The sequence below is a fragment of the Delphinapterus leucas genome, chromosome 16 (assembly GCF_059928025.1).
Source record: "Delphinapterus leucas isolate spDelLeu-1000000601 "Yukka" chromosome 16, BTC_Dleu_Yukka2, whole genome shotgun sequence".
NCBI classification, from domain to species: Eukaryota; Metazoa; Chordata; class Mammalia; order Artiodactyla; family Monodontidae; genus Delphinapterus; species Delphinapterus leucas.
This window is the reverse complement of record NC_143144.1, coordinates 623,539-647,163: the sequence shown is the minus strand read 5'-3', so window position 1 is coordinate 647,163 and position 23,625 is coordinate 623,539. Positions and strand designations below refer to the sequence as shown.

The following is a 23,625-nucleotide window of genomic DNA, read 5'->3' as shown; positions in this document are numbered from 1 at the left end:
GTGCTACTTGGATTCCCTGGGTATGAAATGAGAAGAAACTTGCAAAATGTTTCAGTCTATTTTTGACTGAAATTTATCACCTCAGTTGCTATATTTGCTGAGCATAGAGACTTGCCTAGAAGAATTGGCCACCTAATTTCTCTTATACACAAAAAGGGGAGTAAAAGTCAACACTGCAATAGAATAAATGCAGTAGAAATGCTTGGCAATTAACAGAACAAAGACATGGAAGAATCTAACATTTATAGTACCTTGCTCGTTTTATGCATACGCATTTATGTGAAAAAATTAAATAGCTTACAAATCAAATCAGAAATAATTTGGTATATGTGATAATGGTAGAGATAAAAATATCTGTAAAAATTAATCTGTAAAAAATAACTTTATCTGTATATGCAGTCCATAACAACTATTGAAAAGTTAAAAATTTTTTCTCTCTAGGATTGTTGGATACTTTGATAAACTCACAAATAATTATTCTCAGTCTTAATATTCTCTAACTTCAATGTTCCACAACCCCTTATACTTCAAAAGTAAAATTCAAAGAACATGCTTATAAATATATAAAGGAAGAAAAATCCCTGGGATTAGGCTTGCGGCCACTGTAAATATTGAGTAAGATTAAAGTTAATCAACTTTTTTGTTAAAGATAGGGATTTATTCAGAGTTACACTTCCACATCTGAATATTTGCATTTTACATCTCAACATTTTTCAAATAAAAACAATGAAAGAATTAAACAGAGAAAGTTCCCGTAAGAAATTAGAGGTGGCATTAGCTCCACTGAAGAGTCTATCAACGACCTGGAGACCAGCTCCATCTCTCGCATTTGAGCAGCTTCTCAATTGCACACAGAAAGTGGACCAAAGACTTAAACAGCCATCTGGTGAAGATGTTTGGTCAATAAGCTTAGTGCTCACCAAGCGGACCTCATCAGCTGTGCCCAAACTCTTGAGAATTCAAAGGTAGGACCTCCTTGGAGTTAAAGAAAAAAGGCAAAAAGCAGCTTCCACAACAAAGCAGCAACTAATTTTCACAGAACACATTTTCTGGAGCAAGGCTTTCCCAAACCTAGCCGATCAAAACCCCTATTTCCAGAGTCCAACCTCAGGCCTAGCCAATCGGACTTTCCAAGAGTGGAGGCCAAACTAGAATTTTAGGAGCTGAAGACCCAACCAGGATCCTTCTGAGGGAGGGCCCTGCAGGCATGAGTGAGGGCTCTGAGGCTGCCTCAGGTCAGAGTGAGCATCTCCAGCAGGTGATGGGATCGCTCGTCTATGGGGAAGGAGATGAGGGGCAGGAGGGGACACGGAGGCCAAGTAGAAGGCACAGAGGTGATGTGCACCAGAGTGACGACAACAGGATAGCAACAAGGCCAGAGTTTCTAGACAGGTGACCCCTGAACAACACGGGTCTGATTGGCGCGGGTCCACTTACACGCAGATTTTGTTCAAGAGGAAACACTTCAGAACCACATGCTCTGCAGAGAGAACCACGGCTGCAGTTGGAGGGCCGCCCGTAACTTATGGGGGGATGCTCCACTGCGGGGGTTCGGAGGCCCTGACCCCCGTGCTGTTCAAGGGGCAGCAGCATCTCTGAATCAACAGCTTTGGCAACAGATCAGCTACAGGAGGTGAAGAAAAGGCAGGAGACGTGGGGTCAGTTTTCCTGGGTGTGGATTCCACCTCTGCCGCTTACAGAACTGTGCAACTTAGCAAGTAACACTCTCTAAGTCTCAGTTTTCACACCAGAAAATGGAAGTAGGGTTAAATACATAAATGTTTAAATTAAAATTAATCAATTTAAGTGATCTATGTTAAACACTAACCACAGGGCTTGGCCCTTGGACTAAATGTTGGCTGCTATTCATCGGTTTTGTTGTTAATGATGCTGTAAAAACACCATTTGCTGAGACCTACTTTGGGCCAGGCACTGTGAAAATAAAGACTTTTTTTGAAAGGGAAAAATAGCTCCCCTTATGACAAATGTGTGCTCCCCAAGACCACTTTCAGTTTCCCCCATAATGCCTGCAGACCTATTTATTTTTTTTGCAAAACAGAGAAATGCTGAAGTATGGAAACAATTTAGTTCTGTTACCAGAATCCTCAAAGCCACAGATCATCTACGGTATGTGTCTCATGGCATCAAGAACAAGATATAAGTCCCAGTTTTCTGACTCTCCTCATTCCTAACACCTGGACTGAGGGAACCAAACAGACCCACTTGGGTTCACTTAACCTATATTTGCCATGGACCTAAGCACTCCCTCTCACATTTTCTCCCTCACACTAAGGAAAGCATTGCCCACATTTTGGTTTTCATTGCCTATGTCCACAGTGAGTCTGAATTTCCTGCTTTGTGAAGATACCATATACTCAGTATATACTGTACTTCTCTCAAGTACTTTGAAAGTCAGCATATGTAGACCACTGTCTTTCGGTTTTGTAACTGACACCCTGGAACAGGAGTGATGGATGCTCCAACAGGGGCCCCCCAAAGACCCTCATCCTCTTGCTGCACGAATCTCAGAGCCTTTGTTGCAGAGTATTAGTCAAGATCAGCATTCTAAGGTGCATAATGCAGGATTTCTCCTCAGATCTTGCCCTGATTTATGCTGCCATCTATTTTGAATCTGAAAATCACCTCATACTGCAGTAAACATTGGTTGCATTTGTAATAGAAAACTGGAAAGGCCTTCTCCACTGCATCCCGTGACCCTCCTCAGGACGCACCTGTCCTCCTTCTCCACCTCCACGTGTCTAGACGTCCTCTTCCCCGTCCACGTTCAGTAAATATATAGAAAACATACAACCAATATTTACTACAAAAGGCACTTTCAGATTCAGATTCCACTAATGCCAATCCCTAACCTCAGTTATATTTTGACTTTGCATCAGACGCTTTGTTTTCAGGGATACCCCATTCTCATGCCCCTGACGGGATCAGTTAAGACCTTCAATATGGCCCACCTGGTACCTCGAGAAAATTGGCCTTAGAAAACCACAGGGACGACACCCAGGCGCCTTACTCGTAACCTGCAGGCTCACATGTTGTCTCTGTAGACTCACAGGCATCAGGGCATGCCAACACGTTTGTGAGCTGCACCCATGGCCCATCCCTTCAGTCTCTGAACAAAACTGACCTCCTCCCAGGAGGATGCTTCAACTGAACTGGAGACATCAGTGTTGTCGTATGGAACGTCGTGGGAAAATTCTCGTTTTTAAAGTTCTCCTTTCAGGGCAGTATTTAAAGTACATCTTCGGGAACTCATCTTCCATACAGATTTTTCAGGCTACTAATACTAGCTCCATTCTTCCTAGACCGTCTTCCATCTTTGAATCCCCAGTATTTACTTACATGGAACTCCAACGTCTTTTTCAAACAGTTCTAAAAATGTCCAAGATTCCTGACAGCATGTTCACCTGACCCAGAAGTCACACAATTGCTTTGTTAAAGAAATACTCATTGGACATATATACACTACCAAACGTAAAATAGATAGCTAGTGGGAAGCAGCCTCATAGCATAGGGAGACCAGCTCGGTGCTTTGTGACCACCTAGAGGGGTGGGTTAGGGAGGGTGGGAGGGATGGAGGGAGACGCAAGAGGGAAGAGATATGGGTACATATGTATATGTATAACTGATTCACTTTGTTATAAAGCAGAAACTAACACACCACTGTAAAGCAATTATACTCCAATAAAGATGTTAAAAAAAAGAAAAGAAATACTCATTACCCAACCACAGTTAATGAATGCGCTGGGACCATTAACCACCAAGAACATGGGGAAAGTCAGAACCTGTTTCTAGTGGAAGAAGTTTTTCCTTCTCTCACAGAGGCAGGGTGGTGTGGGGAAAAATGACTGACCTGAGCGTCAAGAGACTGAGATTTCTGGCTCTTCCCAGAGTATTTCAGTCACAGGTAAGTCACTCTCCCATTCTGAGCTTGAGTGACCTCATCTGTCAGCTCTTTCCACTACCAATTCCCATCCTCACTCACCTTCAGATGCATCACCCGGCACACAACCAGCCTGAGATCCATGCCCTGCTTGGCCTTTGCCACACCCAGTGCTGGGGCAGAGCCGACATTAACCCACCACCCTGAACCTCCACCGGCCTCCATGGGCACTCCCATCCCTCCCGCGGGCCCTCAGTCCCACTTCTGGGGCATCCAAATGAACCATTTCCACACCATTTTCAAACATCTGGCCTCACACACCCCTACTCACCCAGTGCAGATGTGGACGCCTCCTAATGCAGAGGGAATGCGGAAGCCGCCAGCACTCCCTCACCTTCCCATGAGCCACCTAGAAAGCCCACCTGCACTGCATCCCCCTTCCCACGGCTGTTTTCACACACAGGTGTTCCTGTCCGTGTCCCAGGCCAGCCGCCACCTAAGCTACGCATGCCCTCCCTCTGCTTTCCAGGACTATCAGTTCTCCTTCTCTATCGGATCCCTCCCATCAGCATCTGCACAGGCTCTAAACACTCCCAAACTTTGTTTTAAAAAGGTACTTCCCCTTCCCCACTCCTAACCCACCTGACACAAAGCCGCTGGCTCTCATCACACACCTGCGCTGACCCCTCCCATCTCCCCAGCTCATCCAGACCCTCCGTCCAGCCTCAGCCTGCAGAGACCAGGCCAGCGGCCCCTGGACACCACCCAGACTGCTCTCTACATCTGAAAGGTTATTGATGATAACTTTGGCAAATTCAATGACTACATTTCAGTCTTGCCCTTCCTTGACCTCTTAGCAACATTTTATATCACTTAATACTCAATCTGTTTTTTTAATCTTTTTTTCTGCCCCACCTCTGACTGCTCTTTACCTGCCCCGTGCAGTTTTCCCCCGGCCCGTTGCATAAATGTTCATCTGTGCATAAGGCCCTGCTTGATTCTCACCCTGCAGGCACTTTTCAATGCATAACAGCTTTGGGAATCATCTACGAGATGAAGATTCCTCCATCTCTCTCCCCCTAGGCTCTGCCTCCTGACCCCTAGACACACATAACCACTTACTTTTGCATATCTTTCAGGAGCTTATCCGTAAATTCAGTAAGACCTAAACTGAACTAACTGTTCTCCCGACCTGCTCCTCCTGTACTTCACACAGTAAAGAGCACCACCCTCTCCCCTGTCGCCCAAGCCGGAAATCTGGGCACATACCCTCCTTATTCCTGCCCTCTCCCTCACCTTTATACCATCAGCCAAATCCCTGAGGCTCGTCATCTGGACCTTCCAAGGCAGAGCTTCTCAGAGTGTGGTCCCGGACCACCTGCAGCAGCATCACCTGGAAACCCAGCTCAGACCTCCTGACTCAGAATCTCTGGGGTGGGCCCAGCAATTGCGCTCACAAGTCCTCCAGGTGATTCAGTGCTTGCTCTCATTGGGAGAACCACTAATCTACCAGTATCATCAGAACTGCCCCTTCTTCATCCCCAGCACCATGTCCATAGCTAAAGGCAGCACCTCCGTTCCCCTGGATTCCCACTTCATCTTCCTCAGAATCTTCCAGCCTCCAAGTCAGGCCCACAGAACACCCCTCGGTCCAGACTCCACAAGCACCCAGAAAGGTGTCTCTAAAACACTCCTCTGCTGAGTTTAGGTCTGTGCTTTGTGATTTCAGCATCCATATTTTGTGCCTGCCCTCCCTCTCACGGGAAGGGCCATGCCTGGCTCTGCTAACAGCTGCTAACTGCTATCAGGGTGGATGGTGGTGGGCAGTGGGGGTGAGGCCTGGGGACCCTCCTGACCCTTTGGAAGCAGTTCCCTGGCTAAGGGCAAGTTGTGGCTCAGGAAGCTGGCTCCTGTGTGTGCCTGGGTGTAGTTAACACGTGGCCCAGAAGCCTTCCATGGAACTGTCAGTCCAGGCAAAGCCAAGAGCAACTGAGCCTGTCTCTGACTTCCTAATGACAGCAGGTTGCTCAGAATTTGAATTTAGTGAAAGAGGGTGTAAGTTCTCCGCACTCTGTGTGGTCTGGCCTTGCAGGTAGGGAGCAGTCAGTCTAATTAAAGATTGAGCAGGTCCTCGTGACAGGTGCCAGAGGTTACGATATGGGTTTCTTGGGTCTGATGTAGAGTGTGAATAAATGCTTGCAGCTCTTAGCCCTTTGTTGATCAATGAAGCACTATTTTATTACTGTTTTTCGTCATATGTCAAGGAGGAACCATAACTCCCCACAGCTGTATATATAACCCTTTTCTCCTAAAGAGGAGTTGTTCAGTGCTCCTGTATTTTTCATTCTTTTGTCAAAGCAAGAAGTAAATACTTTATAACAGTGAAATATATAAAGTGAATAAAGTTTAGTGTTCCGCATGGTAAAAAAATAAATAAATAAACAAAAAAAACACTCCTTTGCGTAAAACCCTCCAGTGGTTCCCCACCGCTCCCAGGATTGAGTTCCAATTCCTAAACCTGTCTTCCAGAAGCCTCCATCAAGGGCTCTGGGTACCACCCAGAATCTTCTCTGCAGATGACCCCCCCCATGCCCGCCCCTCACACTGGACACTGTGGTCCAGCCACAATGACCCCTCGGAACTCAAGTCTTCTGTCCCCACGAAACACTGTGCCATTGCATCTGCCCACCTGGCAGGCCTTGGGACAGTGAGCGACACAGCACAGGGAGAGGAGCTGCATTTTTCATGAAAAAAAAGTCACTATTATGTGACTGGCTGGTGACCACACATGGTTAGAGACGGAGGGAAAAGTCACACTGACACAATACATTTACATTTTACATTTTACCTAAGTATAGACCAGGGGCCAGCAAACTGCAGCTGCTCCCCATATTTGAAAATGAAATCTTGTTAGGAAATAACAGTCACGCTTATTCACTGCACGTTTTCCACGGCGGCTCTCACAGGATGACAGCAGAGCTGGGTACTGTGACAGACGCTGTGAAACAGTTACTAAAGCCTAAGATATCTTCCCTCTGGCCAACTTTAACAAACTGTGCCAACCCCTCATCTAGACAATAAAGTAATACAAAGGAAATAAATCATCTTTAAGATTTCCAAAGGCTAGTAAAACTCTGGAGGAAAAGCCCTCTAAGCTCCTGGTTGGCTGGTGTCTTCTGGGTCCAAGGGCCCTTCAAGTTCTGCACTCCTCCTGGATCTTGGGATGGGAGAAGGAGTCCACCAAAATGCGAGTCACACCCACACAACTCATTACTATTCAGTGCACATCCAGGAGAAAGACAAGAAAATCACGAAAGAAAAGTTGGGCTGAGTCACCCATTTTAATAAAAGTCCATCTAATAAACTCAAAATGAATTCTGCATCACCCAGTTTGCCAGAGGAGGGATAAAAAACGCCACTTGAGAAAGCAAAACAGGCATCCAGAATAGCATGCCCCTTAAATGAGCAGAAACAAACCACAGAGAAAAAAGTACGTCATTAACTTAAAAAGTGTAACTGCCACAAATGAGGGGTTTTTTTAATATTATTTTTAAGACACTTTTAAATATTTTTAAAATTTTATTAATTTTTCATCTTCAGTTGTTTTTTTGCAGTACGTGGGCTTCTCACCGCTGTGGCCTCTCCCATCGCGGAGCACAGGCTCCAGACGCGCAGGCTCAGCGGCTCACGGGCCCAGCTTCTCCGCGCGCACGTGGGATCCTCCCAGACCGGGGCACGAACCCGCGTCCCCTGCATCGGCAGGCGGACTCTCAACCACTGCGCCACCAGGGAAGCCCTGCGTTACATCTTAATTGCTGCACGCGGGCTTTCTCTAGTTGCAGTGAGCAGGGGCTACTCTTCAGTGCGGTGCGTGGGCTTTTCATTGCTGTGGCTGCTCTTGTCGCAGAGCACGGGCTTCTAGAGCACACAGGCTTCAGTAGTTGTGGTGCACGGTTCAGCAGTTATGGCTTGCAGGCTCTAGAGCGCTCTAGACAGCGTACAGGCTTAGTTGCTCTGCGGCATGTGGGATCTTCCCGGACCAGGGCTCGAACCTGTGTCCCCTGCATTGGCAGGCGGATTCTTAACCACTGCGCCACCAGGGAAGTCCCACAAATCAGTTTTTGAAACTTGATTTTTCTGAACGTCAATGACCTTCATGGCTGGGGACTATCCTGAAATCCATAAAAGTCCTGACAGCATTTCCTCTAAGCTCAGAACATTGTGGTGAGGTAATAACAACCAAACCATGCCTACTTTCGCAACAATACTCTGGAATTGAGCATAATGGGGGGAGGAGGTGGTAGGGGAATCAGCTCTTTTGCCTTCTAAAATAAAATACACAGAAAGCAGCACATGTTAGAAATTTACTAAACCACATACCAAGTCAAAAAAATAAAATAATCTCAAAATATATTTACTTCAATTCATATGCATAAAAGGTTGGATACTGATTACTACATACAATCATAAAATGATTGAGTCCAGAGAAAAAAATCCTTCTCCTTCACACTGAACCATATGACTACAATCCTAGGGGATGTAATCTGACCCACAATACAATCAAGCCTGTGCTAAAGAAAGGTTACTAATACAACTATTTAAAAACCATGCAAGTGTTCAGCCAGCAAAGAAAGAAACTAACGCAGAACTTCTTGACACAATCCACTTATATTATTTAGGAAATCATCTTTTTCTAACTAAAACTAAAATTGGATGAAGAAATCCCCCTTGAAGAAAACTAAGAATAGTAAGCAGATTTCTTCCTGTTTATATTTATTGACTGTTCCCTTCAATAATTTTATCCTACAAGAATTATCCAGCCAAGAAAATTAAGTGTATTCCACGTGGTAGAGTCTCTGAGAGAAAAGAACAATGTTGGGTATAAACCAACCTCTAGCCCTTGGGTCCCGCTGTCTCAGGAATTCTGAGTAAAGCAGACATCCTTGTAGACAGCGGTACTTTCATTCATTCAGGCCACACTGTCTACAAAGTATGCTGGACACACACACAACAGAGCAAGCGGAAGTGACCACGAGAGGATTTCAGCCTGAAATGGAACTGGAGGAGGGGATGGAGACTCTCACGCATGCACCCCCAGGAAACAAACTGAGGAACCAAGAGACTGATTTCCCCTAAGTGCCTGGTTTACAGAAGACGGAAACCTGTCTCCTGACCAGTGAACACCAGCCAAGAGTCCCTCCCCATCTTCAAGCCAATGAACTCACTGCCTGGACTCTGGCTGGATGCCCCATCTTTTCACTCCTTGCCCATAAACAGAGCTGCCCTGAACCCTCAACTGACTTCCTGAATTGCAAGTCCTCTGCTATTTCCCCAATAAACTCAATTTCTGGTCATTTGAGCTTGCCTCAGCTTACATCCTTTATTTAGGTTGACACTACAAGTAAGTAAGTGATGTGCCAATATTTGCATGTGACACTTTCCCAGGGAAGCATTTGGTCACTATGAAGTGGCCATGAACACACCACTAAGTGGGCGTGATGGCTTCACCTTCACAAACTGGCAGGTATCTGACCCACAGCTTTTCCTACTCTCTCCAGAAAGATGTGGGGAGGGAGGGTTGTGGGAAGAAGGTGGGAATTACACCAGTAAAATCAAGAGTAGCAAGTAGATTAAGAAAGAAGAATGACAAAAATCCTGGAAGCAGAGATCCAGTAGAGAGTCGGTTCCCAAGCCAAGCAATTCCTGAGCAAATCCACACTCCATCCATCCTCCACCTTCTTTCTGTCCAAGTTCACGTGATTATGAAATATAAGTAACTCCTGATCATTCAAAACAATCTACTTAATAGATCTTGCAGGCCCTGGTAGCGCAGTGGTTGAGTAGTCCGCCTGCCGATGCAAGGGACGCGGGTTTGAGCCCCAATCCAGGAGGATCCCACATGCTGCGGAGCGGCTGGGCCCGTGAGCCATGGCCGCTGAGCCTGCGCGTCCGGAGCCTGTGCTCCGCAGCGGGAGAGGCCACAGCAGTGAGAGGCCCGCGTACCGCAAAAAAAAAAAAAAATAGATCTTGCAGGTCTTCCCTTCCTCAGTCACCGTGGCTTTCCCTCCAGCCTCGTGAAATCAAAGTATATTTACTGAACAGCTCTGCTGAGTTTGTGATAGAAACTTGAAATAAAATAAAAATAGTGAACACTAGTATTTACTGGGCACTTAATACATGCCAGGTGCTACGGTAAATGCTTTATCAGTTAATCTCATTTAATCTTCAAGATTGTCCCCAGAGGTAGGTACTATTATTATACACGAAAATTTTTAGCCTATAACCTTGGGTACCTGTCCCAACCTCTTCAGTAAGTGGAGGAGATGGACCAGAATCCACAGTCTGGGACTAGAGTCTGCTCTGACCCCTCTGGGGACGTCAGATCCCTGCGTTCACTGTACATCTGTGTTTCCACAGTAAGCACAGGGATGCAGTACTGCACCATCACGAAGACACCTCCACGGAAGATTTAATGTGCATTGGGGCATGCAGAGTGTGTAGCCTATTATGACACATGTAAGGTCCTTTGAGACAGAAAATACAGACTTTGGTGGTCAAGGAAGGTGTCTGAGGAGTGACATCTAACTCTGAAGAGCATTCTCTGACAGAGAGTGAACTAAACTAGGAAGTAACAGTTCAGGAGCAGAAGCAGGAGCTCTCATCCAGCTCCATGGACAATCGGGGAAACTGAGAAGCACTTCGGGAGGTGAAGGACAGGGTTTGGAGAAAGAAAGGGAGGTGGGTCACGAGCTGGAGAAGCAGGCAGGTCATGGAGGTCCAAGGAATCTGGGCTTCATTCGGACAGAAAAAGAACTAAAAAGGCTTTACGTAGGAATATGATACGGTCAAATGTCATCACATGGTTTCTCAACTGCTGGCATTGTACTGGACACTCTCTGTTGGGGGAGGGGTCCTGTAAAGTGCTGGGCAGCATCCCTGACCTCCACCATTAGATGCCAGCTGCACCCCTCCCCCATTGTAGCGACCAAATATCCTCAGACATTGCCAATCCCACGCTGGAAGGACCGTGGCCCTGAACTGAGAACCACAGGCTGGAGCGAAGAGCTGGGACTGAAGACCCAAGACGGTAACTGACAAGGTGGATGTGAAAGCCCAGCAAGTGACAGCTGAGCTGAAAGGTGACTTTCCTGATTCCTCTCATACAAGGTGGCCGCACAACCTAGGCCTCCAGAATCATCTAGAGAATGTTCCAGGCCCACCCTGTGCAAACTCCTCTCCACCTCTGAAGCCCCATTCACCTAGCAGTGTCATCATCGACCCCCTCAGCGGGGACCCTGGCCTGCCTCCTTGGCCCCTCCCAACTCTCAAGGCCCCACCTACCTCTTGATGCCCCGCCTTCTCCCACAGATCCACCTACCTCTCAAGGCCCCGCCTTCCTCTCATGGCCCCGCCTTCCTCTCCCTGTCCCACAACCCCACAGCTGCTTCTCAGAACGTCCTCCACCATCCTGGGAGGCATCAAGCCTCAGCCAACCCCTGAGCCCCTCAGGTCTAATCACTCCACAGGCTGGACTTCAGAATCAGGAGACCAGCTCCGCCCCTCAGGTCTTAAAGGATCTCCTCCAGCCAAGCCTCCCGCGAATCCATTCCCTCTAGTCTCTCTACACCTGCTCTTCACTGTCCGTAAGAATTTTACCCCAATGTACTTCTCTCCACTGTATCTTGACTTACGAGGTTTATTCACTTACCTTTTTAGCACATAACTCATGGCCTATGCTAGTAACCCCAGTTCCTCCGTCCTCCAGAATTGTCACCACAATGTCCCAAGGAGTCGTGAATTCTAGATGTCCAAACGAAAATGACCGTCTTGCCTGAAACTTGTTCTCGCTTTCACATTCTGAGAATCACCCTCCACCCACAGGTGTGAATCAGAAACCAAGGAAGGCATCCAATCAAACATCAAGTCCTGACAATGGTAAATCCTGAATATTCCCCACATCTGTCTCTTTCCTTCCCCACTGCCCCTGTTTCAGTTTAGTCACTTTTACCCACCACCCAGACCCTAATTTTAAATTTCTTCAATCCATTCTCCATTCTGCCACCAAAATAATTTTTCTTCTATAAATGCCAATCTGTTTATGGTTTAACTACACAAAATTATTTAAAAGCATCACCAGGATGACATAAATGTCCTTGTTTACACGTCTGGCCTCCTTTCCATCCTTCAGTCTCCCAGTTTACAATCCAGAACCACTTGTATTCCATGGTCACTTGCATCTCCATGGCGAGCACAAACATTCCTTTTGTAGCCGGTCCCCGCAGTCAACTCCTCGTGGACCCTCAGGCCCTTCCCAAGTACTACCTCCCGAACTACAAGGGGACTCAGTCAACCCTCCCTTTTTGCTCCCCCTACTGTGCATGTCTCCACTGGGACCCCAAATACAATAACACTGCACACATCCAACACTCACTGTACACCCCATACTATACAAAAAGTTTTACTTGTGTTCATGCTTTCTTCTTACGCAGAAACTACTATATCACTCCTCATTTTACAGAAGTGACAAACTGAGAAATTAAGCCATTTTCCTTAGTTTGCACAGTAAAGTGGAAAATCCAGGGCTCAAATCCAGGACAGCCTGACTAGAGCCCATTTCAACCACTAAACTCCAATAATTTGTTTTCACGTCTTATTTAAGTCGATGTAAGTCAGTTGAGAATAGAGGCTTTCTTTTAATGTGTGTGGCCCTTGTAGTTAGGGGTGGGCGGGGCAAGAGAAAGGGGAGGAGGTGAAAGAAAAGAAATGTAAATCATAACTGCATATCAAGACCCTGATCTAAATTGAAAGAGGATCTATGTATAAAATAAATAAGATACATGGTATATCTTTATATATAAATAAAATATATATAAATTTATAAAAATATATAAAAATTTATATATATATATAAGATACATGGTATATCCTTATATATAAATAAGATACATGGTATATCTTTATATTTATATATTTAGATATACATGGTATATCTAAAATAAAGATACATGGTACCACACAGGGAATATTGCCTATATTTTATAATAACTATAGATGGAATATAACCTTAAAAAATTGTGAATCTGGGCTTCCCGGGTGGCGCAGTGGTTGAGAGTCCGCCTGCTGATGCAGGGGACACAGGTTCGTGCCCCGGTCCGGGAGGATCCCACATGCCGCGGAGCGGCTGGGCCCGTAAGCCATGGCCGCTGAGCCTGCGCGTCCAGAGCCTGTGCTCTGCAACGGGAGAGGCCACAGCAGTGAGGCCCGCATATGGCAAAAAAAAAAAAAAAAAATGTGAATCACTATGTTGTTACACCTGAAATTTATATAATTCTATACATCAACTATACCTCAATAAACAAATAAATAAATTAGAAGAGGAAATCCGCAGTTATCGTAGATCATTCGGGGCTGCTTTAACAAAACCACACTTTGGGTGCCTTAGAACAACAGACCTTTCTTTTACACAGCTCTAGAGACTAGAAGTCCAAGATCAAGGTGCCAGCATATTCGGGCCACGGCATCTTCCTGCGTCACATCTGGTTCCTTCTCCCTGAGTCCTCACACGGTGCAAGGGGTGACGGGGTCTCATTCATAAGATGCTAACCCATCATTGGGGCTACACCTAATGACCTCAGCACCTCCCAAAGGCCCCACCCTAACACCATCACATTAAGTATCCCTGGATGTGAATGTGGGACACACACACATTCAGACCACATACTGCTTAAGACTACTGCGTCTTAAGGAGAATTCAAAGTGTCATAGCGACCTCCCCAGCCCGAACCCCAAGCGTGATGGGCCCTTCCCTCCTCCTTCCCTGGCGCTGGCCGGGTGGTTGGCGCAGGGGCCACTCCACCGCACTTCTGCATGCTCGGGCATGGCCTAGCCTATCAGCCTGGCCCCGCGCCTGCGCCCACCCACTGTGCAAGCAGGCAGGAGGGAGTTCCACTCCGGGGACACTAGCTCCCGGGCCACCTCAGCGGTCACGAACTGACTGGTGAAGCCAGTGCCGGGCTGAGACCTAGGTGCCAGCGCCTCAGACAGCGATCCCAGTAACGGGCAACAGCCCCCTCCACGTGGCCACTGCGGTCTCCCCGCTTGTGTGCCTAGTTCCACCAAGAGCTGGAGGACGACGTTGCTGGGACAGCCAGTACTTCTTCAACCCCGGGCGCTGGCTGGCATCGCACCTTCCTACTCCGGGTAACAGCGGGCCCGCTCAGCCATTGGCTGCCCCACAGTGGGCCCCTCCCCATTCTGTATAAAAGGAGCCCCAATCGGAAGGAGGGAAGATGGCTTTCTGAGGCGCTGATCTGCCAATTTCTCGTTGGGCTAGCTTTGAGATTAAAGTCGTTATTCCTTGATCCAGCAGCTCATCTCCCAAAGTACTGATCTGTCGTTCGCAGTGCAGAAGGAGCTTGGGCTCGGTAACAAAAGAATGTCATTAAACAGTAAGAATGAAGTAAAAACTCCAAGATACTGAGAACAGAGAAGAAAAAAGCAAAGAAAGTTACATGTGTCTTCTCCCAATAGGAAAGAAAAGAAAAGGAAGGAAAGAAAAACAAAAGGAAAAGAAAAGAAAAAGAAAGAACAGAGAAGAAGAAAAAAGACAATAAAAAATTTTGTTGCACTGGATGGAGGCTCCCTGTATAAGAAAGGGATAAAACAAATGAAAACTAAACTAAATATGGGATACTTCTGAGCAAGTGACTGTTTACTGAAATAACAGAATCCGTTTGAACTTGACCCCAGGAACATCCTGGTTTGAGTGTCCTAGGTACTGTGATATTGGGATGTTGAGAAGGAAATGAAATCAGAACACAGAACTGCCTCGTCTGGGCAATATTTAGAGTATGCATATCTTCTTCAACTTTTAGAATAAACTTACAGATAAGACAGTAACCATAAAAATATGCCCTAAGGATGAAAGTGCACCTGCTGGAAGCTGGCACAGTCCCGGCGTGGACCAGCTGGAGGGGTCAGCAGAGGAGCTAACAACAGGCGGGGTGGCCGGAGACAGAACCCGGTGTTGGCGGAACGACGACACATCAGAAAGCTTACTGTTTCATGTTCAAAGCCAATGACCACAGGGAACTAGGACAGCAACGGGAACCACGCCGGGAGGAATAGGGACACCCAGAAAGTGACAGTAATGTGGATAACTGCATCAGCAAGGCTAAAACACCAGAAATCAACACCAGCTAAACAAGGGTGGGGGCACCACACGGGGAGGGACTGAAAGTGAGCAGCAGGCGAGGGGCAGGGCCACTGCTGGTCTCCCAGCCCTTCTGCTCTCGTCACCATGGGAAGGTGGTGCTTTAGACATTTCTAAGTCCTTCAAATTAAAAAAAGAAAAAAAAAAAAAAACTGTGTGAGTAAAACTGAGAAAGCATTACAGATTCAATCTACTCTTGTCACCCTGCTTATAATGGATTATGCAGTGATCACCTAGGTAACGGAACAGATATAAAACATGGCTACTAAATGAATTCAGAAAATAAAATCTTCCATTTTACTACTGACTTCTATGCTGACATTAGAGAGAAGTCTGCAGGGAAAATAAATATTTCAGCTAAAATAATTTTAAAAGCTGGGCTAAAAATTAAGTATAATTTTAATACCACATTTCAAATGAAGCAACTTCTGAGAGTTAATACTGTATGTAATGTTTCAAAAGTAAAAATACAGCTTTATATACACACATGCTCTCTCAGAGTTAAAAGACATTGTCATAGCTTTTATTGCTTCTCAGGAAAATATTCGTGTGGGTTTGACTAAACAGCATCTAAGTATTCTTCTTGCTCTGAAAAAAAAAAAGAACTTAAATACAAATGATCATTTCTGTTTGTCACTGAAGTCTCCATTTTGGCTACAGATGACAGTGAGGAGATTGCATTTCATTCGGTTTCTGGAAGTGGCTGATCTTGGTGTTGATTTATGACATTTTTCAACAGGTTCAAGATCACGTTTCTCTTATTCCTTTCTGGCCTGGATTTTCACGTCTCCCTTCTCTGTAATTCTAGCCTCAAGAATATACTCCTCCAAACCTATGTCCGTATACACACACCAAAGGCTTCCACCCATGCGGAAAACATGGGGATCACTACATATTTACCAAAATCAGCAGATCTGCCAAACCCAAAACAGCCCATCCAAAAATATTCTACTAGAAAGACGTTTAAGATCTGTTTTAAAGGATTAGGTAGATAAAACCATATAATCCTGCCAAAATCCTTGGGCCATGTATACTTGCTTTATTTTTTGTCATGTAAAGAGATTATGTGATACCTGACATAGTTATGACTGGAGAAATCCTAGAAGAGCTTGCTAATGGATAATCAACAATTACGTAAGATAATTGTGGTTTGCTGAAAACAGCTGCTGATGAATATGACCCAGAAAAAGGGTCTCAATTTGAATAAAGGCATTCTAAGGAGAAGGAGTCTTAAGGGGCCATATCCTGAACGTACTCTGGCAAAATGACCTCCGTCCACACCTAAGGGGCAATGAGCCAGGGTCCGTGGTGGGCAGCAGGCTGAGATGCCTTGCCCACAGGTAGCAGGGCAGTGGCCCAAAACTTCAAGTATGTGGTGTGTCACAATAGTGAATGCTTTGCTATTTCTAAGGATTTAGAAACCATGCTAAATATTTCAAGAGAGAGTTTCCCTCACACCTGACAGATGAGTAAAACAGGTTCCAAAAGAAGAAAGTCTTTCCTCAGACCACAGAGAACACAATCCACAACTCAACAACACATGTTACCAAGCTGCAGGCAGGAGGATTATTCCTGTATTTTCCCTTGCTATCTTCAGAATTGCTCTAGATTAGAGTTTTATTTGAGATATAAAACACAAAGAAACAAACAAAGCAAAAAGCAAAGGTGAGGATAATGGCAATGCTACTGGCTATTAAAGGAGCTCAATCTTTCTTTCTGATTTGAGAAAATGTGACTATGAAAAGGGCTGTCAGCCCTTTTCAGTGGCTGAAGAAAGGTTAAGTGTCACGGCCTTAAGTCAATGACGTTCCACTCAGCAGAAAGCAAAACCTATTGTTCATCAGGTGATATGCTAGGTTATTAGTTTTCTAAATAAACAGAATTTTATTCAAGAAAAGTACATAAGGAACACCGGTTCTGTCCTTACAATACTTTCCTCCTAAAACTGGCCTGTCTTCTCGGCCTCAGTAAACGGCGCAAACACCCACCAGACACTTAAGACCAGCACCTTTGACCAGCACCAGCATCTTTGATTCCCTTTTCCATCGCCCCCCTCGTCTAAGCCCCGGAGGTCCCATTAGCTCCACCAGCAGGGCAGGACCCCTCCCACACCCACCGCCCCCTCTGTCTCCTCCACTGGCTCTCGCTCGGCTCCTGCGGCAGCCCCCCTGCTGTTCCAGCTCCTGCTTCAGCCCCTGGAACAGCACCCAAGGCCAGGTCCCATAAGCCATGCGCAGCACGAAACAAACACGCTCTTCCCCTGCACAACCCTCTAAAAGCTCCCACTTAAAAAAACGCATTATCCTTCCATGGCTTTCAAGACCCTGAACGTCCTGGCTCTGTAGTCCTTTCTGTCCTCAGGCCGTGTCTGCGCTACCCCGGGGGCACTTGCACTTGCCTCTGGGCTCCTGGGGGGACCTTCCCTCTGACCTCCCCTCAGGGCTCCTGACATTACATGCGGGGCTTCCTTCTAAACTCTCCCCACCCCCCCTTCACTGACCATATTCCACAGGTTCACTTCCTTCACAGCACTTATCAGAATCTGATGTAAGTCCATTACCTCCACTACATGTTTGTGTTTTCTCCGTCTAGCTCCACTGTGAACAGGATGTAAATACGGAGAACAGGAATCTTAGTTCTCTTGCTCACTAATACATCTCTGGAGCCTAGAACACTGCCTGGCATAGAGGGTGCAGTCAGTAAACATTTGTGAATGAATGAATGAACATTATCACTCAAAACTATTTGCTTTTCAGTATTCTTGAAGTTTCAACCAAGTTAAAATGTGAGAGAAAATGTGAAATTCTTTCACATTTTCTATAGCATCTCTAAAGCAAAATGTTAGGCCCTAAAAATGTATAAAATAACATGGAACTGAATCAAGAGGGTTGACTGAAGTAGGCCAATCCATAAACTGCATGAAAAAGATCTCCACATCAAACTCTGGGGCTCTAATTCCGTGTGGACGGAGATAAAGGGTGATGCTCTCAGGGAAGGGAGCAAAATTAGGGGTGGGAAGAGGACCTGTCATGAGCTTATTCCTGTTGTGTCTCAAAGGGCAACTGTCCTCAAGAGAACTGTTGGTGAAAAATCCTAGCAGCAACTTTCTGGCAACCAGCAGAGAGGCTAATTATCAGAAACTGCTCTCCCTACACAAAGTGCATTCCTCCCCCTTCCCTCACTAATGCCTCAGTTTGCATAACTCCCTGTACTGTTAGCTCTTCTGAGCTTTGCAGAAAATCCTCAATTATGCATACAATAAATGCACATTTCTGCTGTTGAACTGCCATTTAAGTATCTGGAAGAATGTCTCCTATTTGTTTTGTGTTAGGTTTGGCATGAAAGTAGAAAGGTAGCACAGAGCCAATGAATAAAGTGAGAAAATGCAACCGCACAAACTTGCAAAAGAAATTCCCCACTCCGAGAGAATTATTTCATACCATATTAAGGGACTGCATTCATTTTGCTTGTCACTCTCTATGCCATAGCCGGCTGCCCCCCAAAATGACAAGGCCGGGAGGGGTTACTAGTCTCTCTAACACAAGAATGGAGGAAGTAGGAGGTAAGAAACAGCTAGTTCAGTAATTTTTTTAAAAAGGAGGAAAAGGGTTATTCTATTCTTTTCAGTTTACTCCAATTCCACATTTATTGACTGATAAGACTTTATTTCTGAGCTTTAAGGGAAGAAAATGCAGTCAACTTGGGAATAGTTTTAATCCAAAAGCAAGTGTGAGGCACAGCTAGTGTTTGCCTCTGTCTGTCCCATAATTCTTCTAATTCCTAGTTGCAAACTGATATATCTCCTAGAACGCAGCTCAATAAAGCTCTTAGCTCACAACTGTCCCCAGGTTCTGTACCTGTAATAACACACCTTTCAAAAAGGAAAAGGGAGGGAAAATTTAATTATCCAATTTTTCTCATAGAAGAAAAAGATCTACCGAGCAGTGGTTAGCTGCAATGTCATGAATGGATAGATGGACAGACAGATAGACGACTGATAGATGGATGGATAGATGACAGATAGATAGACAGATAGATAGATCAGTTGATCTTAAAAAGGAAGCTTCACAAGTCACAGTACATCCCAGGGAATCTTCTTCCACATGAGAAGTATCAGGAAGATCTCATAATATTTTATGTGGTTTATTTTCCTAATACTGAAAGGAGACCACAGTTGTGATGGGTAAAGAACAGGAAGAAGAAAAACAGGCGCATATGGACGTTTTGTTATTTACTACCACTTCTTGATCTCAGCCAGGGCTCATTTCCATCATCTTCAAACCCCTCTTTCAGTCGCGCACACAGAGAGGAGAAGGAGTGCGGTCAGAAGCAGGGCACAGATGTAACCAACCTACAAGGATGAGACCTGTACCCTGCCTCATACACTCCGAGCTCCACACAGGGAGCCAAGCAGACTCCACTTTCCTCATGAAAAAGTCTGCTCATTACAACCCCCAGGGTCGCACACGTACCACATACATGAGAAAGATGAGCAATACTCTGGTCTGGAAGCAACAACCCAGCTGTGCTGTTATTTGTTATGAGTTATCAAACAGCTTGAGAATGACTGTTCTGAAGTATTAACCCTCTTGGTGAGTGGGAGCTGGGGAGGAAGCAGACAGTGCTGCTTCGTGTCAACAGTTAGTACCTGGATGAGCCATGAACTCACAGGAATAGTGCTCCAAAGCCCGCATAAACCTGCTGCCTTCTGGGAACAAAGCCCCTGCCCTCAGAGCTGCTTCTGAAGGTATGTACATGACCAGCTAAGTCAGAAATACCGACTCAGAGCCACTTAAAAACCATCACTGGTTAAAGCAGGCTAGAAAACTGCCAAGAGTGGCCATCTGTTAAGAAAAGGAGGTTTGGCAAGTATACTTAAGAATACCCTAGTCAGAAAGGAAACAGATGTGCTAAGCTGTTGAGTGGCAGGGGCAGGAAGGCCTGCATCCCATGCGGGTCTTTAAATTACAGGGTGATAGGTAGACACACACCAGAGCTGCTGCTTCCACTGCAATCTGCTTCACAGCCATTGAGTTCTGTGAATTCTCCTACTTACATCAAACGGAGCTGAGCTGGCCTGGGCATCCTGACCACACGGCTCCCTGAAGCAGTCACCGAAAGGAAGAAGGAGACCCATGGCTATGATCCGCGAGCAGAACTTCTCTGCTTCTTCTGGAGGCCCGTTCTCCTGCTGGTTGAACAGCTTCTCCAGCAGAGTTCGCCCTGCAGGGGAGACACGGTCGTTAAGCAGGTGCACTGGCGGGTCCCCTGGCTCAGAATCCCGGAGGAGGGGCCGACAAACACAGCTGGGGTAGCACTGTTGCCAAGGCTTTGCTGTGCACAGGGAATACTCTGCAGGTGGGCCTGGGTACCACACGGGAAAGGACAGATCTGGGTCGCTCTCCCATCCCCACAATACCTCCCCGCCTCCAAAGAGAATGGGACACGTGATGGGACCTACATCCTCTTCCATCTGAAGAAGACCCAGCCTTTTGGGTTTCACTGGAAATCCTCCTTCCACTCTTTGTCAACTGGCCGGTGGCTCTCTGAGGAGGCAGCCAGTAGTCACCATTTGGGCTAAGAAATGTCAGTGGCTGCCTCACAGTCTGAGGGGTGGCTGTCGGGGGGCAGGAACGGGGTGGGCAGGGAGGCAGGCACCAGCCACTGGAAGGGGACAGGGCTGGCCCACAGAAAATGCCTCCCTGAAGAGGAGAGTGACAGAAACTCAACATCTTCTCATATGAGCCTCAGAAACATCACTCTAGGGTAGGTCTACACTTGAGGATTTCTATTACTTCCCAAAGAGAGACAAGAGAAGAGAGGCACATGGAGATGAGAGCGTTGGCTGCGGCCCAGGCCCACCTGGTCCCGTGGCTCTGAGTCCCGGCCGCGGGGAGAGCAGAGCGATGAGGGGGTAACCCGGCGTCTGCTCTCACTGGTCACCCAGAGCCGAGAGCCGCAGGCCAGCCCCTCATCTGTCTGACTCTCAACTCACTATCCAGAGAGCGGTTTTGCTGGCTTCTGCACTAATCACCTACTGTGGAGGGAACAGGAAGTCTCCAGGGTCACTCAGTTCCCGCTGCTCCGGCCCTCCCTCCATCAGCAGGTTCAGTCTTCAAATTTAGAGTAAAGTCCCGTATCCAGAACAGCTCCCAGTGACCCCCTTCTGCACTCTCCCGGCTCCCTTCAGAGCTCCTCTTTGTCATTAATTACTTTAGTTAATTATTTGTTTAATGTCTACCCCCCTCACTATAACACGAACTCTCTGACAGCCAGCATACATCCTGCAGACCTGTCCACTAGCACAGAAGAACCAATGAACACTTTCAGGAATTCTGAATGAATACAGTGCTATGATTCTGTGACAAAGACTCATTCACATCATGGTCAGAACTGAAAACGAAATATTGGTCTAGACCAGGGGTCAGCAAACTTTCACTGCAAAGGACCAAATAGAAAATATTTTAGGCTTTAAGGGCCAACTAAGCTCTCTGCTACACATTCTTCCTTGGTTTGGCTTGGTTTTGAACAACTTTTTTTTTTTTTTTTTTTTTGCTGTACGTGGGCCTCTCATTGTTGTGGCCTCTCCCGTTGCGGAGCACAGGCTCCGGACAGGCAGGCTCAGCGGCCATGGCTCACGGGCCCAGCCGCTTCGCGGCATGTGGGATCTTCCTGGACCGGGGCACGAACCCGTGTCCCCTGCATCAGCAGGCAGACTCTCAACCACCGCGCCACCAGGGAAGCCCTGAACAACTTTTAAAAATGTAAAAAGCATTCTCAGCTTGGGGTTGTGCAGGGCCAGCCCTCACTCTACACATCAGTCACATCTAAATTTCAAACGTATACATGTTCAGTTCTGCCGGATGGTTTCCATGCAATTTTAGTGCCTCTTCCTATGTTTGTTTGTAAAATAAAACTAAATTCAAAATCTACCTCTCATACGTAGAATGACAAAGCAGGGCAAAAGAGGCTCTCTGTTTTCTCCGTTCCTGTGGGTCACTAGAGAGCATTTGCAGGTCTCCCAGGACATTTCCTGAGGGGAAACTGAACTCCTTTTCCTACATAACTTAAGTTTACCTGCACCTAACTGGACCCACACACCTAGGAAACCACATCCCTCAGTTCTCAAGTGATTGTCATTACAGTAAACCCATCTTATGCAGACCATCTTACAGTAGCTCTGCAAATGGCCAGAAAGCTAAATAGTTCTTTCCTACAACTCAATCTTGTATACGACGTAAAACAGGGAGACAGGATCTCGCGTGTGTGTGTCCCAGAGTGAATGAACGTGTATGTGTTCATCAAGCCAAAACCTTATGAGCAGTGGTAGGGGAGCAGCGTGGAAGCACAGCCTCAGAGCTTCGTGCCCTGAGGGCGAACATCCTTCACCAAAGCACCTCCCCCTGGGCAGCACTTCCAGCTCTAACAGCCCTGAGTGTCCCCCTGGTGGCAAACTCGCCCTGGGCTGGGAGCCCTGCCCTCACCTCCCTGCCTTCACAACAGCCCGGATGCCCCAGGCCTTCCTCTCACAGGCCTCTGGGATGAATATGTCACGTCCAATCCCACACGCTTAGGGACAGGGAGTGGGGGTGACTTCTTGATTCCACAAAAACTTTCAAACGATGTGACTCCTCCAAACACTCAGCGCCCTTGACACTCCTGCCGGCCCTATTCCTGCAGCGTCCACTCCTTCTGGCCCTTCCATCCCTCACTAAGCCCTCCACCTCCTCACTCAACACCCTGGTCTCCCCTCGGCCCCATCATCATCGTCACCGACGCTCATGGAGGTAACTCACCCGTGACCGTGAGTCCTGCCTTCACCCCGCAGGACCCGGCCCGTCCATCCCCCGGCTGGGCCGCCTGCGCCAGGCCCGCGTCCAAGTTCACTCAGCCCTCAGGGCTCCCTGTCCCCCTCGGGCTGAGGCTGTGACACAAGTCCCACCTCCCGCTGCCTCTTGCAGCTCCCTGGGCACCACCCGGCGCTCCCGCACCAGAGCACTCTGCCCCGGGACTTGCATGACCAACACTTTCTCACTCACTCACATCTCTTCTCAACTGTCACTTCCCCCACCCTCCCTAAAACAGCACCTACCACCCTGTCCCATTATTCCCTTCAGCCTCCAGAGCTGGGCCCTGAGCTCCTGCGAGCCCGTGGGCCAAGCAGGACATGGAGTATCAGCTCCATTTCAGCAGATGCTGGTGTCTGTTCACCACTTTCACCCAGTACCTCAAGGGAGGCCTGGCCCAGAGCAGGTCACCAGTGAACCAGTGTGTGGACATCTAATCCCCAACACGACTCTTTTGGCTCTGCCTCTAGAATCTCCATTAAACCTTCATCCTCCACATGGGCCTTGAATTAGTCACGGTTACATGGTTACTGCCACCCATGCCGGTCGATCCCAGGCTCCACCACCACACCACAACCAGGCCCCCACTTCCCTCTCCCTCTGTCACATCAGCCTGGAAACTCACACACACTCCAGCCTGGCCCACCCTTCCCTCCGCCTGCACCTGA

General features: G+C 47.0%; 1 protein-coding gene across 1 annotated transcript in view; it reads right to left on the bottom strand.

Annotated features, from left to right (window-relative positions):
* The window catches only part of LOC111184024 (formin-2), a 188,742-nt gene that overhangs the window by 133,636 nt on the left and 31,481 nt on the right, over nt 1-23,625 (bottom strand). The window contains exons 3-4 of the mRNA XM_089898410.1: nt 21,149-21,223; nt 20,167-20,632 (exon numbers count right to left, since the gene is read on the bottom strand). Coding sequence (XP_089754536.1) covers nt 20,167-20,632; nt 21,149-21,223 — 541 coding nt within the window. The remainder of the gene's footprint in view (nt 1-20,166; nt 20,633-21,148; nt 21,224-23,625) is intronic.